The sequence below is a fragment of the Neovison vison genome, chromosome 9 (genome assembly GCF_020171115.1).
Source record: "Neovison vison isolate M4711 chromosome 9, ASM_NN_V1, whole genome shotgun sequence".
Classification (NCBI taxonomy): domain Eukaryota; kingdom Metazoa; phylum Chordata; class Mammalia; order Carnivora; family Mustelidae; genus Neogale; species Neogale vison.
In genome coordinates, this window is record NC_058099.1 from 35,259,781 (window position 1) to 35,273,192 (window position 13,412).

The 13,412-nt window shown below is 41.1% G+C and overlaps 1 protein-coding gene across 7 annotated transcripts in view; it reads left to right on the top strand.

Annotated features, from left to right (window-relative positions):
- Nucleotides 1–13,412, top strand: part of GNE (glucosamine (UDP-N-acetyl)-2-epimerase/N-acetylmannosamine kinase) — a 59,357-nt gene that overhangs the window by 24,072 nt on the left and 21,873 nt on the right. For 2 of the 7 annotated variants that reach the window (XM_044265361.1, XM_044265355.1), the window contains exon 2: nt 7,236–7,441. In XM_044265361.1, coding sequence (XP_044121296.1) covers nt 7,278–7,441 — 164 coding nt within the window. In that variant the 5' untranslated portion in view covers nt 7,236–7,277. Of the gene's footprint in view, nt 1–1,477; nt 1,514–1,992; nt 2,125–2,154; nt 2,345–2,392; nt 2,414–6,763; nt 6,787–7,235; nt 7,442–13,412 lie in introns of those variants that run through there. The other 5 variants (XM_044265360.1, XM_044265359.1, XM_044265358.1 and 2 more) reach the window with 5 other exon arrangements.

Consider the following 13,412-nt stretch of genomic DNA (forward strand, 5'->3'; position numbering starts at 1 on the left):
TTTTAGCTGGGTAAAACTCATTTCAGACTCCTGAGTTCTGGAGAGAACTGCAAGATAATACATTAGTTTTTAACCACTAGGTTAGAGATAATTTGTTGTAGCAGCAATAGAAAACTAACGCACTCTCTGGTGAATCTATGTCCAGATTCATATATCTTATTGTTCACTTAATAGGCATCTCAAATATATCCCAAAATAAAACTTTACTTTTAACTTACCAAACATGGTCACTCCCTCAGCTTTTCTCTCATCTTGATAAATAGCACCAATCACCCAATTACTAACACCAGACACCTGGATGTCATCCTTGTTTCCATCCTTTTCTCTCATTCCCTCATACCTAATCCATAATTTTCAATTCTGCTTCCAAATTCAATCTCATATCATCCAGTTGAGTTTCACTGTCACCATTTTTAACATTTTTGTTCTCTTTAATATGCAATATGTGCATATATTACAAAACACAAAAGATATTATAAATAGGTATTTGGTGGAAAAGTCCATCTCCTTCCGTCCCTGTCAGTGGGACCAGTTTTTTATGTATCCTTCCAGATTATTTTTTTTCACTGCCACCATTCTTTCAGTGCCAATCCATTCTCCACATACTATCCAAAGTGATATTTAATAAAATCTGTTGGCACTTCCTTACACAAATCCCCTTAAAGTCGTCCTTTTGTGGCTGAAAATGACCTTTTAGTAGCTCCAGGCTAGTTGCCGGAGAAATAGTTACTAAGTACTAGTTCCTAAGTACTCTGTAACTTACAGCTTCATTATTAAATGAAATACATGAAATGCAAAAGTTAGGGTTTGAAATTTGCCTCCGAGCAAGAACTCTGGATGAGTAGTTAAGTTTCACCTGTGGTCAATTATTTAATGGTGGTAAAATATGTTGTAATGTTTTTTAACACCAACTCATTCGAAGTTTGTCATTGGTGACTCGGTAATTTGAAAAGATCATTAAAAGGTCTTTATCAGGGACGCCTGGGTGGCTCAGTTGGTTGGACGACTGCCTTCGGCTCAGGTCATGATCCCGGAGTCCCGGGATCGAGTCCCACATCAGGCTCCCAGCTCCATGGGGAGTCTGCTTCACTCTCTGACCTTCTCCTTGCTCATGCTCTCTCTCACTGTCTATCTCTCAAATAAATAAATAAATAAAATATTTAAAAAAAAAAAAAAAAAAGGTCTTTATCAGGGGCGCCTGGGTAGCTCAGTGGCTTGGGCCGCTGCCTTCGGCTTGGGTGGTGATCTCGGGGTCCTGGGATTGAGTCCCCTGTGGGGCTCTCTGCTCGGCGGGGTGCCTGCTTCCCCCTCTCTCTGCCTACTTGTGATCTCTGTCAAATAAATAAATAAATAATCTAAAAAAAAAAAAAAAAAAAGGTCTTTATCGGGCGCCGTGGGAGCCCTCTTCCGCCACCTCTTCTGCCGCTGCCAAGTTCCCCTCTGGACTTCCCCGGCCCGACTGGCAGAAGGTTCCCTAAAAGGAGGCCCCGGCGGAGCGCCTTGTAATCAGCTGGTATGTGCCTTGCTTGGTTCATTATCAACACTCCATCAGTCTTCTAGCAGACACTGTCCAGCAGTGGCGAGGCTTTTATCTCAAAAGATGGCTCTGGGGCGGACCGGCGGCACGACAGTATTGTTTTGGTCAGGGCCTATGAAATGCCTGAGGGAAGAGAAGGTGTAATTCTCCCTTGGGTGCAAGGCCAAAACAGCTTCCACGTGCGAAGACCCGGGCTCTCCAGCGTGCGTGGGCCGCGGAGCACTACGCGTCGGGGCGGCAACAACCTGGCCGAATCCGCCACAACAACGGGAAACACTCCACCCTTCTCTGTCGACCCCTTCCAAAAACCGTTTGGCGAGGGGGTGGGGCTCTGCCGGGCGCAGCCAATCAGAGGGTCGCTCTCAGGTTACGTAAGGGCGCGTTCGCCGATTCGGTGCCGGGGGGACGCGTGCTGGGGCGTGCAGGGGCGTGCGGGGCTGGGGTCGAGACTCGAGTCTCTTACGCGCGTGGCAGACTTGCGGAAGCCGCCGGGACTGACCTGCGCGGGCCCGCCTTCAGTTGCTGCGTTCGGCTGTAGCCCGCGAGACGCGGCGGCGGCCTGGGAGGGAGCGGCGCGCCAGCGTCTGGTGAGAACCTCGCGTCGGCCGGGACCCGGGGGACGCGCCGGGGAGAGCATCCTCCGGGCGCCCCGCGGCCTCCTGCTCGGCCCCTGTCTCGTGGCCTCCGCAGTCCCGCGCCTTGGACCTCCCGGCGTTCCCAGGCCCGCACAAGACCCGGGCGTCGCCCTGTCTTCCGCAGGCCTACGTGCCAGGGCCCCTCTGTATTCCCGGCACGGGGAGCAGACAGGTTCGTGGCGGGCTGCTGGCGAGTAGCGGGCAGCGGGGAAGGGCTCCCACCCACGAGCAGTGCTGTCCAGTAAGAAAGCGGGCTGTCCTGGGAGATAGTGAGCGTGCTGTTACGGAGGTGTGCAGGAGAGGGCGGAGAGCTCCTTGACAGACCAGTGGCCTTGGGGTTTAAAGGGTTGAACTAAACATGGTATTGAAGATCTGCGCCGAACCCTGACTACGTTCTGAGTCTGGGCTTCCTCAGGAGTTTGATAGGTGTTTATTTTTCCTCCCCAATCGGAGCACACCCGTTAAATTGTTAGAGAACGCGAAAGTATTGGCTTCTCCGAAAGGAGGAGTGCAATTTAGCGGTCTAAGTTTACTGTTGAACCCAGCTGTAGAGGCTCTGGAAGAAGCCAGAGCAAAGTACAGCTCAGGAATAGGTTTCTGAATTCCAGGCCGCTTTTAGATAGCCCCTTCCTTCTTGGTCCTGAGTCTCATCCCTGCTGCACCGAGGGACGAGGGATATATCATGTGCTTTTCATCGCCATGGGGCCTGGCAGGACCTGGCCCAAAGAAGTTCCAAAGATGTTAATGATCAGATACTAGGCAAACACTGGATGTGGCGGTATCCTGTAGGCTGGGTTTGATTTGTGGTTCTGGCAATTATTAACCGTGATTTGGGGCAAGTAAATTATTTTGGCAATACTTCAGGGTCCCCCTCTGTAAAATGGGGCTAGTGAGAGGACTGTCAGGATGAAATGGTTAATGCTTACAAAGTTCTTAATACAGTGCTTAGCACCTCAGAAGTACTTCTCAAATGTTTGTTGTTACTGTTTCCTCTGCCCAGTGACTGAGCCAGATGTTTGTCTTTTTCCACAGTTGAGTGGAATATTTTTCTGGAAAGTGCTGATCACCTTTCGTCTATTTAAAATGGTCAGTCTTGAGAGAATGCAGGAAGTGGTCTTTCAGAATTGGGTTTCTCAGAGATTGTCAGTGAATTCAAGATGAAAGCATACTTCTCTCGCATTTATTTGTATTTTAGTTACAATTTTGGAATTCATAGGTGAAATGGGGGGGCAAATCCAGTCCCTCCTAACTTTCTGAGCTTTAGGCTCGGGTGTGTGTGGGGTGTGGTGAGTGGCTATGGACAACACACCTACTTCACACTATCCATTTAAAAGAGTTCTTGTTTTTAAGAATGGAAATTTCGAATGTGCTTAAAAGGACAGAAGACAGTATGACACCTTCTTCCAGTCACTGAGATTTAACACATATTAATATGTTACCGTGTTTGTTTCACATCTCTGCTTATGGTATGGTTTAAAAAAAAAAATGTTAGCTAAAGCCCGAAACCCCATTTTTCTTTTCCTTCCCTCCCTCTCCAGAGGTAACTACTTCCCTGAGTTGGTGTGGAACTTTGCTGTAGATCAGTAAATAGCATACAGTAATGTTTTACACGTTTTGAAAAACTTGGTACGCTATTTGTATCTAACTTTTTATAATTTGCTGTTTTCCTCTAATGCTCCGTTTCTGAGATTTATTAATATAGACAAATGTAGACATAGTCCATCCATTTTAATTGCTGTCTCGTATTTCACCATGTAAAGAACTGAGTTTTGCTTTACATTGTACTTTATGTAACTTAAATTGTCCTATTACAGTTTAAGTCCATTTTGTCACTTACTCATTGTTTTGCCATTTATTCATTCTATCCTGGTCATGGGGACTCTGGTCATAGTTCTCAGTATAAAAATGTATCTTTGGGTATGATCCCTGATCCAGAGCAAATAATGTATACAGGGCTGAGAAAAAAATTTATTAATTCTGTTTCTGGGGCTTCTATTTGGAAAAGTGAACTAGTTAACATCTATTATGTCGGCTGGTTTCAGGTACTAATTTTAAGGTTTCTAAATATGAGACAGGGTCTTTTTCAGTTCTTTGTGTGTCTCAGCTTTCTTTATGGTGCTCCGCACAGAGTAGATACTAAATGTTTGTGACATTGATTGTTTTTACTTTGGGGGCTCTCATAACCCTTCATATATTTAAAGGGATGATGGCCAGCAATTTTCAAAACTTTGCATTTTCGTTTTGATATTTTCAGTGCCTTTAAACTTTCCCATTTTACCCTTCAATTCAGAAGCATAATTAAAAGCATTTTTAAAAGCAGGGGATACAACATCAGTTTATAGAATGTTATCAGTTGTGTAATATATGTTGTATGTATTTATAAGCAAATACATCTTTATTTATATATGCATGGTTTACCTATGAAAGTATAGACAAGAACTAGTAACTTCTAGCTTCCAGGGAGAAAAACTGCATGGCTGTAGAGCACAGATGAGAAGACTCTGCTATATCGCCTCTTGTTATTTCTCAGTTTTAAACCATGTGAATGTACTACCTAAGAAGTAAGTTAAAGTTATTTTAGAAAACCCCAAACTTCTCCCTTTAAAGAGGCATTTTGCCATATTTTAAAGATTTAACTTCTTTCCTGAAAAAAGCTTTGGCCTTAGTAACATTTTTGCCTTTTTCATAGTTTGTTTATTTGGCTACTTTACTCTCGGTTTTAGTAAAATAACTTTTGAATTATTTGGTAAATACTAAGCATTTTAGTATTGTGAGGTGATGTTTACATTCTTTTAAAATAAAAACAAATTGACCAACCATGAAAGATTTGCTTTGCCTCACCCAGCAAGTTGAGTATCACCAACATTTTATTCAGCTCAAATTTAATGATCATTGAAGGAAGGATTATGTACAACAACATTTAAGACAGCCATTTTTGGAGAAACATTTTTGTCTTTAATGATTAGGTAGTGCTTAGAACTAGTGAATACAGCTCTCTTGACAGAATGTCTGTTTCATTATATCATAAATGCTTTCTGTTGGGTGGAATTAGCTTTGACCAGAGACTGTTGAGTTCAGAATGGGCCTAATGATGGAGCAGTTTGTGTTCTCACAGAAGTTTGAGCCTAATAGAGATAAGATGGCAGCTGATGAGATTTCCAGTAGGGTTTAGAGTTTACCCTGATTTAAAGGGTAACTCCCCTACTCCTGGCATCTTTATTCAAGCTTCTTTGTATGCCTAATGGCAAAGTCTAAATATTGACATGCTTCCTGAAGCAAAAGCATTGACTCCATGAGGTGGAATTTTACATTGATACAGAGAAGTTTAAAACATCTCTTATCCCTTACCCATGATTTTTACTTTGAATGGAGGCTATAGATGGCGGGAGGAGAGTGGGTGGATGTGGGGAGAGGAGTCAAGCAAAAGTTTATATGTATTTGGAAGGGCCATAGTGCTCAGAGGAAGGTAGCAGCTAAAAGGGGTGAAGTGAAGAGGAACTGAAGTTTATGTAGAGGTTTTCAAGAAGAGGCAACACTTAGACCGAGTTTTGAAGGATGAGGAGAAGCCCAGGCCAGAGGGAAAGGAAATTTAACCTAAGGATACATATATCTACAATACTCTATACAGAGATTTGGAGACTCACTGGTAGAATTATAGGTATTTTAGTGTGGCTTTGGCACAGAGTAAGGGTAATTGTAGGTCAGGGCGAAGTGGTTGGAAAGATGGGGTAGGTCCAGATCAGTAATTTGGACTTTATTCATAGGTTGTATATTCTGTTGAGCATGATAATCAAATTTCTGAACTTTGGAAAGATCACTCTGAAAGTCTGTGGGAGGCAGGGCAAGGCTAGAGATAGGCGGACTACTTTGGCAGCTGTTAACAATGGTTCAGACCTAAAATGAGAGGATGGACTGGGGGATGTCCTGGTGGGGATGAAGAGGAGGAGCTAGTTTTGAAAGATATTTAGGAGGTGGAGGGGTGCCTGGGTGGCTCAGCTGGTTAAGCGTCTGATTTGATCTCAACTCCGGTCTTGATCTCAGGGTTGTGAGTTCAGCATTGATCTCCACGCTGGGCATGGAGCCTACTTTAAAAAAAAAAAAAAAAGAGAGAGAGATTAAGGAGGTGGAACTGACAGGGCTTAGTAGGTACAGAGTAAGGGACAGAGAAGACAAGGATGTCCAGGGTCAAGGCATTTGGGTGAATGGAAGTTCATAACTGAGTTAGAGAACAAGCAAGGAGGAAAGGAAATGAGGGAAAAAAATGAGTTCGGTTTGGGTGATTGACTTTAAGGTGTGTATGGGTCAGGAGATACCTGGTAGGCATTTGGAATTGTCAGAGGTTTATAGGCACTGGCTATAGGGGCTAATGAGGCCTTGGAGGTAGGCTTTTTTATTCCACCTTTCTCTTCCTCGACACCAATCACAGGACTTTGTATATAGTGGGTGTTTAGTGTGAGGGTAAATAGATCTTATCCCTTATAAGATGTTATCTTGAATCTTGGGGAAGTAATTTCCTCTCTCAAGACGTGTGTTTCCCTTTCTGTAAAGAGAGGGAGTTAAACTAGATCAGTTATTCTCAGTAGTCTGGTTTGTTGGGATCAGTTGTGAGGTGTGGTAAGTAATTTCTAACTAATAAAGAACTGACGTTTGCTTTTTTTTTTTAATTTTATTTATTTATTTGTCAGAGAGAGAGGGAGAGAGAGCGAGCACAGGCAGAGAGGCAGGCAGAGGCAGAGGGAGAAGCAGGCTCCCTGCCGAGCAAGGAGCCCGATGTGGGACTCATCCCAGTTTGCTTTTTAAAAGGGAGCGGATTTATGTTACTGTTTCATAATTGTATTCCAGTGTGTTTTCTTGAGTGTGAGAGAAAGGGGTGGAATTAGTCAGCAGGCATTTTCTAGCTCTGGATATACCAGTGGGTGTGTCACACAGGAGCAGGGGTGGAAAAAAAGGTTAAGAAGCACTGTATTAAATCGTGGTTAAAAGGCTTAGAACTAGAAAATTCTGTGTTTTTATCTAGGACCTATCATTCTGATGATAAATAATTTTTATTTTTGCAACTCTAGGAACTCTATTTTAAGAACGTCTCAAAACAAAAGAAACAAGTCATGGAGAAGAATGGGAATAACCGAAAACTTCGGGTTTGTGTTGCCACTTGCAACCGTGCTGATTATTCTAAACTTGCCCCAATCATGTTTGGCATTAAAATGGAACCTGAGTTCTTTGAACTTGATGTGGTGGTACTTGGCTCTCACCTGATCGATGACTACGGGTAAGATGAAAGCATTTTCTTATGATACCCTTCATTGCAACCTGGTGTACTAGAGAGAGCTTGGATCTTGTAGCCAAGTGGACCTACCTTCAAATCCCAGTTCTCCCTCTTAGTTTTTATATGGCCTTGGAGAAGTTGCATCTTCAGGTTCCTCAGTTATAAAATGGAGTGAAAGCCTATGTTGTAGGTTGCTGTGAAGAATGGAGATAGTGATACAAATTGTCCATCACACAGAGTAGCTGCTTAATAGGTGCTCGATAAATGATAGCTATAAATATTTTTATCATTACCTGTTACATTCAGGAGAAATGCCACTTATATGGTGTGTGACTCTAATCATGTAACTTCCTGTAATATGTTTTGTGAGTTCTAATGGTACTGCTTTCTTAAAATTCATGTATAGATCAATAGTGCATCAAGTAGTAGGTAGGAAACAAGATTTAAAAAGTTAATTTACAAGATAAATTAGAATGTTGTCATTGGTATTTATTCTGGTGTTTATCATTAGGTTTGTTATCACAGTCTAAATTTGAAAAATGAGAGTTGGGAAATCTTAGAGGGAACAGAATGTCTAAACCAAAGGTGAACATTCGTTTTGTTTTTGGTAATAAAGTGGCATTTAGTGCACTCTTGTGGTATAAAAACATTAATGCAGCTTCCCAAGATGGTTAGTAACGACCATGTTATATATGAAAGAAGCTCGTGTTAAAGTAAAATTGCCTTTTCAGAGTATTCTTTAAAAGCAAGGCAACAAGAACGACAAAAGTAAACAAAAACCTGCTTCTAAAAACCGATTTTCTCTAAGAAAATACTTACAAAGAGTAGAGAAGAAACTGATACATTGCTCAAAAATTCAAAGGTTTTAAAAATGTGAAATGAGGGGTGCCTGGGTGGCTTAGTGGTCTAAAGCCTCTGCCTTCGGCTCAGGTCATGATCCCGGGGTTCTGGGATCGAGCCCCACATCAGGCTCTCTGCTCAGCAGGGAGCCTGCTTCCCCCTTTCTCTCTGCCTGCCTCTCTGCCTACTTGTGATCTCTCTGTCAAATAAATAAATAAAATCTTTTAAAAAAATGTGAAATGAATTTTGGCTATCTAAGAAAATCCAGTGGGTTTTCTTACATAGGACAAAGTAGAAGAAGAATTTTAGCTAGATCCTGAAATGAAGTCTAAGTGGGTTCTTTTACTTCTTTGAGAAAAGTTTGATGGGAAGGTTAGTAGGACAGAGGATTTCAAGGAAATTGGGATAGGTTTCCCCATCTCCCACAGTAAGTAAGGGTGAAAAGGCAGTATTTGTCTTATGAGATTGTTACATAGGACACTTGACTGGTACTTAATGGAAAAGTCATGTAAAGTACATTCTAACGGAAGTTGGTTGCTTCTGGGAGAGGAACTGGATGACTGGGAAACAAAAGTGAGAAGGTAGCTTTTTCACTGGAAAACGTTTCGTATCTTAAATTTTATTTTACTTTATTTTATTTTAAAGATTTTTATTTATTTGACAGCGAGAGATCACAAGTAGGCAGAAAGGCAAGGAGAGAGAGAGAGAGAGAGGAGGAAGCAGGCTCCCCGCCAAGCAGAGAGCCTGATGTGGGACTCGATCCCAGGACCCTGAGATCATGACCTGAGCCGAAGGCAGAGGCTTAACCCACTGAGCCACCCAGGTGCCCCCGTACCTTAAATTTTAAACCACATGAATATATTATCTGTATTTCAAAGACATTAAAACAAAAAAATAAGTTGCCCTCTATTTCAACTAAATTGATATTTAAAAAAAAAAAAACACACAGCATTTTTATACTCTTTAAGATCCGGGTGAAAAGGGAAATCAAATATGTAACAACAAACAGGTTAGAAATTCACTTGTTCATTTATTTCATATGAGTCAGTGATACAAAATATTAAAACATTTTAGAGTCTACAGTTGTAGGTCTACAGCAAAATTGAGCATGCAGTGCTGGGATTACCCTGTATGCCTCTCTGCCTCTACACATGCCTAGCATCCCCCATTATCAGTGTCAGCCCTCCACCTCCTGGGGTACATTTGTTTACATTACATTTTGAGAGCACGAGCATGCATGTGCACGCAAGTATGGGGAGGGGGAGAGGGAGTCCTAAGCAGGCCCGACCTCACAACCCCAAGATCATGCACCTGAGCCAAAATCAAGAGCCAGATGCTTAACCGACTGAGCCACCTAGGTGCCCACCCAGGTGGAAATTCTGTATGTTTCGACAAATGTATAATGACTCGAATCTACCATTATAGTATCAGAATTGTTCCCGTGCCCTAAAAATGTGTTCTATAACCATCTCCATAGATTTTACTATCTCCATAGATTTGCCTTTTCCAGAGTGTCATGTAGTTGGAACCATAGAGTATGTAACCACTTCATACTGGTTTCTTGCACTTAGTAACATGCCTTTAAGTCTCCATGTGTCCATGTATGTCCATGGCTTGATGGTCCTTTCTTTTTAGTGCTGAATAATATTCCATTTTCTGAATGTACCATAGTTTATTTATTCATTCATCTACTCAGGGCATCTTCGTAACTTCCAGGTTTAGGCATTTATGAATAAAGCCGCTGCAAATACCCAGTTTTCAGGAGTTAGTGTGAACCTAAGTTTTTAGCTCCTTTGGGGGATAGTAAGAGCCTGATTGCTGGTTTGTATGATAAGAATATACTTAGTTTTGAAAGAAACCACTGAGCTGTCTTCCAAAGTGGCTGTATCATTTTGTATTCATACCATCACTGAGTGAGTGTACCTGTTGCTCCACTGTCGTTGTGAGCATTTGGTGATACCAGTGTTCTGCTTTTGGCCATTCTGAAAGATGTGTAGCAGTATCTATTTTAATTTGCATTTCCATCATGATATAAGATGTGGAGCATTTTTGTATGCTTATGTGCCAGTTTTACATTATGTTTGGTAAGGTGTCTGTTAAGGTCTTTAGTTCGTTTTTAAGTAAGATTATTTAAAAAAAATTTTTTTTAAATTTTTATAGGGGCACCAGGGTGGGTCATTTAAGCACCTGACTCTTAATTTTGGTTTAGGTCATGATCTCAGGGTCATGAAATTGAGCCCCATGTCAGGCTCTGTGGTGGGCATGGAGTCTGCTTGAGATCCTCCCTCTCCCTCTGCACAGCAGCACCCCCGCCCCCTTTCCCCCACCCACAGCACAGGCATGAGTGTGCTCACTCTCTTAAAAAAAAAGTTGTTTTACTCTTGAGGTCTAAGCCCATGGATCAAACAAATTCTAAGAGAAATTAGAAAAATCTTTTGAACTGAATAATAAATATTACAGCACATCAGAATTTGTGGGTATAGATGAAGGAATGCTTGGAGGAAATTTTTGCCTTTAAATACTTATGTTAAAAAGATGTTTAGAGGGGCACCTGGGTGGCTCAGTGGGTTAAAGCCTCTGCTTTCAGCTCAGGTCATGATCCCGGGGTCCTGGGATTGAGTCCTGCATCAGGCTCTCTGCTCAGCAGGGAGCCTGCTTCCTCCTCTCTCTCTGCCTGCCTCTCTGCCTACTTGTGATCTCTGTCTGTCAAATAAATAAATCTTTAAAAAAAAAAAAAAAGATGTTTAGAGGGGTGCCTGGGTGGCTCAGTGGTTTAAGCCTCTACCTTCGGCTTGGGATATGATCTCGGGGTCCTGGGATTAAGCTCCACATCTGGCTCTCTGCTCAGCAGGGAGCCTGCTTCCCCTCCACCCCTGCCTGCCTCTCAGCCTGCTTGTGATCTCTGTCAAATAAATAAATAAAATCTTAAAAAAAAAAAAAAAAGTTTAGAGAGGCACCTGAGTGGCTCAGTTGGTTAAGCTTCTGAGATTGTTCTTTGGCTCAGGTCATGATTCCAGGATCCTGAGTTCGAGCTCCACCTCGGGCTTTCTGCTCAGTGGAGCCTGCTTCTCTCTCTCTGTCTCTGCCTGCTGCTCCCCATGCTTGTACAGGCACACTCTCTATCAAATAAATAAATAAAATCTTAAAAAAGTTTAGTAAAAAAAAAAAAAGTTTAGTTAGTTTGAGTTTCTCTCTTCCTCTCCTGCTATCCCCCCTCCCCACCAATTCTCTCTCTTCTCTCTCAAATAAATCTTAAAAAAAAAAAAGTCTGCTTCTTGGTTTGTCTCTTTTTTTTTTCCCCTCTGTTTGGAAATAACACCAATCTTACATAGACTCTTTTGGAAAATAGACAAGCAGGGAATTTTCCCAGATTGTTTTATAAAGTCAGTATAATCTTGGGAGGCCTGGTTGGCTCAGTTGGTAAGCATTTGCCTTTGGCTGAGGTCATGGTCCCAGGGTCCTGGGATCCAACCCCAGGTTGGGCTCCCTCTTTAGCAAGGAGTCTGCTTTTCCCTCCGCCCTTCCCCCAGCTTGTGCTTGCTCTTGCCCTCAAAATCTTAAAAAAAAAAAAAAAATCTTGATAATAAAACCTGACAAAGACATTGTAAGAAAAAAATTCAGACTAGTATCTCTTATGAGGATAGACATAAAATTTAAAATATATATATTAAATCACATCCAGCAATTTAAAAAACAGGTAATACATTGTGACCAAATAGGTTGATCTCGGGAAATCAAGATTGATGTAACATATACCAAAAAAAATTGACAAAATTAACCCAGTTATTAAAAAAAACTCTAAGCAGACTTTGAATAGAAGGGAAAATTCCCCAGTCCGATAAAGGGCATCGGTGGGAAAACCTACAGCTAGCATAAAAGTAAGCTTCCCCCTGAGAGAGAGCAAGGTAAAGATTTTTGTTTTTACCACCTCTCTTCAGCTTGTGCTGGACTATAACAGCCAGTGTAATAAAGTGAGAAATAGACAAGAAAACATAGACTGTTTTTGTTTAGAGACAGTATGATAGTTTTATAGGAAAATGCCAAGGAATCTATAAAATGACTACTAGACCGTCCATATGATGTAAAGAATCTTTCATGATCTGGGAAAATATTATATGAAATGGATTAAACAGATTATAAAATGGATTAAATAGGTAATAAAATAGATTATAAAATATACATAAAGGGGCTAGGAAAAAATCAAAATGATTTACATTGGTATTGCTGAGTGACAGGTTTAGGGATGATAATTTTATGTATTTTCCAATTAAAAATATATTTATAACAACTATATAGAATTACATTATATATTCTAAATATATCTATATTTAGGGAAAAAAGCCAAATCTTTTAAAATCTAGTCATAATATAAAATTTTGAGGCACTGAGAATTGCAGCTGTTATTGAAGCATTAAAGAGAATTGAAATTGCATTTTTTAGCCAACTTTTAAGATTTTTTAATTGAAAGAATTTATTTGAGAGAGAGTATAGGGGGAGGGGCAAGAGAGAGAAGGAACAGACTCCCTGCTGAATGCGGAGCCAAACTTGGGACTGTAAGGATCTTGACCTGAGCTGAAACCAACCAAGAGTTGGCCACTTAACTGACTGAGCCACTCAGGCACCCCTTCATAATCAATTTAATGCTGTAAAACCTACATTTACATCCCATTCCAAATTATGCTGCATTAGTGGTACAGTACAAATTCAGAAGATAATTTTCATCATTCAGAAATTTATAGTATAGTGACATGTCAAGTATTCTGATTTCCCTATTTTTTTAAAAAAAGTGCATTTTGGTTTTATAAGTAACTTTTTTTTTTTTTAAATTAGGTAGCATATTTCTTTTTAAAAAATTTACATAGGGAGAAAGAAAAGAAGTTAACCACCAAAAACTCTGGTCTCTGTTTTAATAAAAAAATTCTCCTTCAGGTGCTTCTCTATTCAGGTACTGACCAGGGCAGTAGTGAGACTTTGTGGGTCTGGATGTGCTGTCTTGATCTGGGTGGTGGCCTCAGGGGTATTCACTTAACATAAGCAATCTATGCACTTATGATCTGCGTTTTAGTTTTTGTGTATACTTCAGTTTGTCTTTTTTAACAAGTAAATTTTATAAAATTTTTCTCCCTTCAGGGTT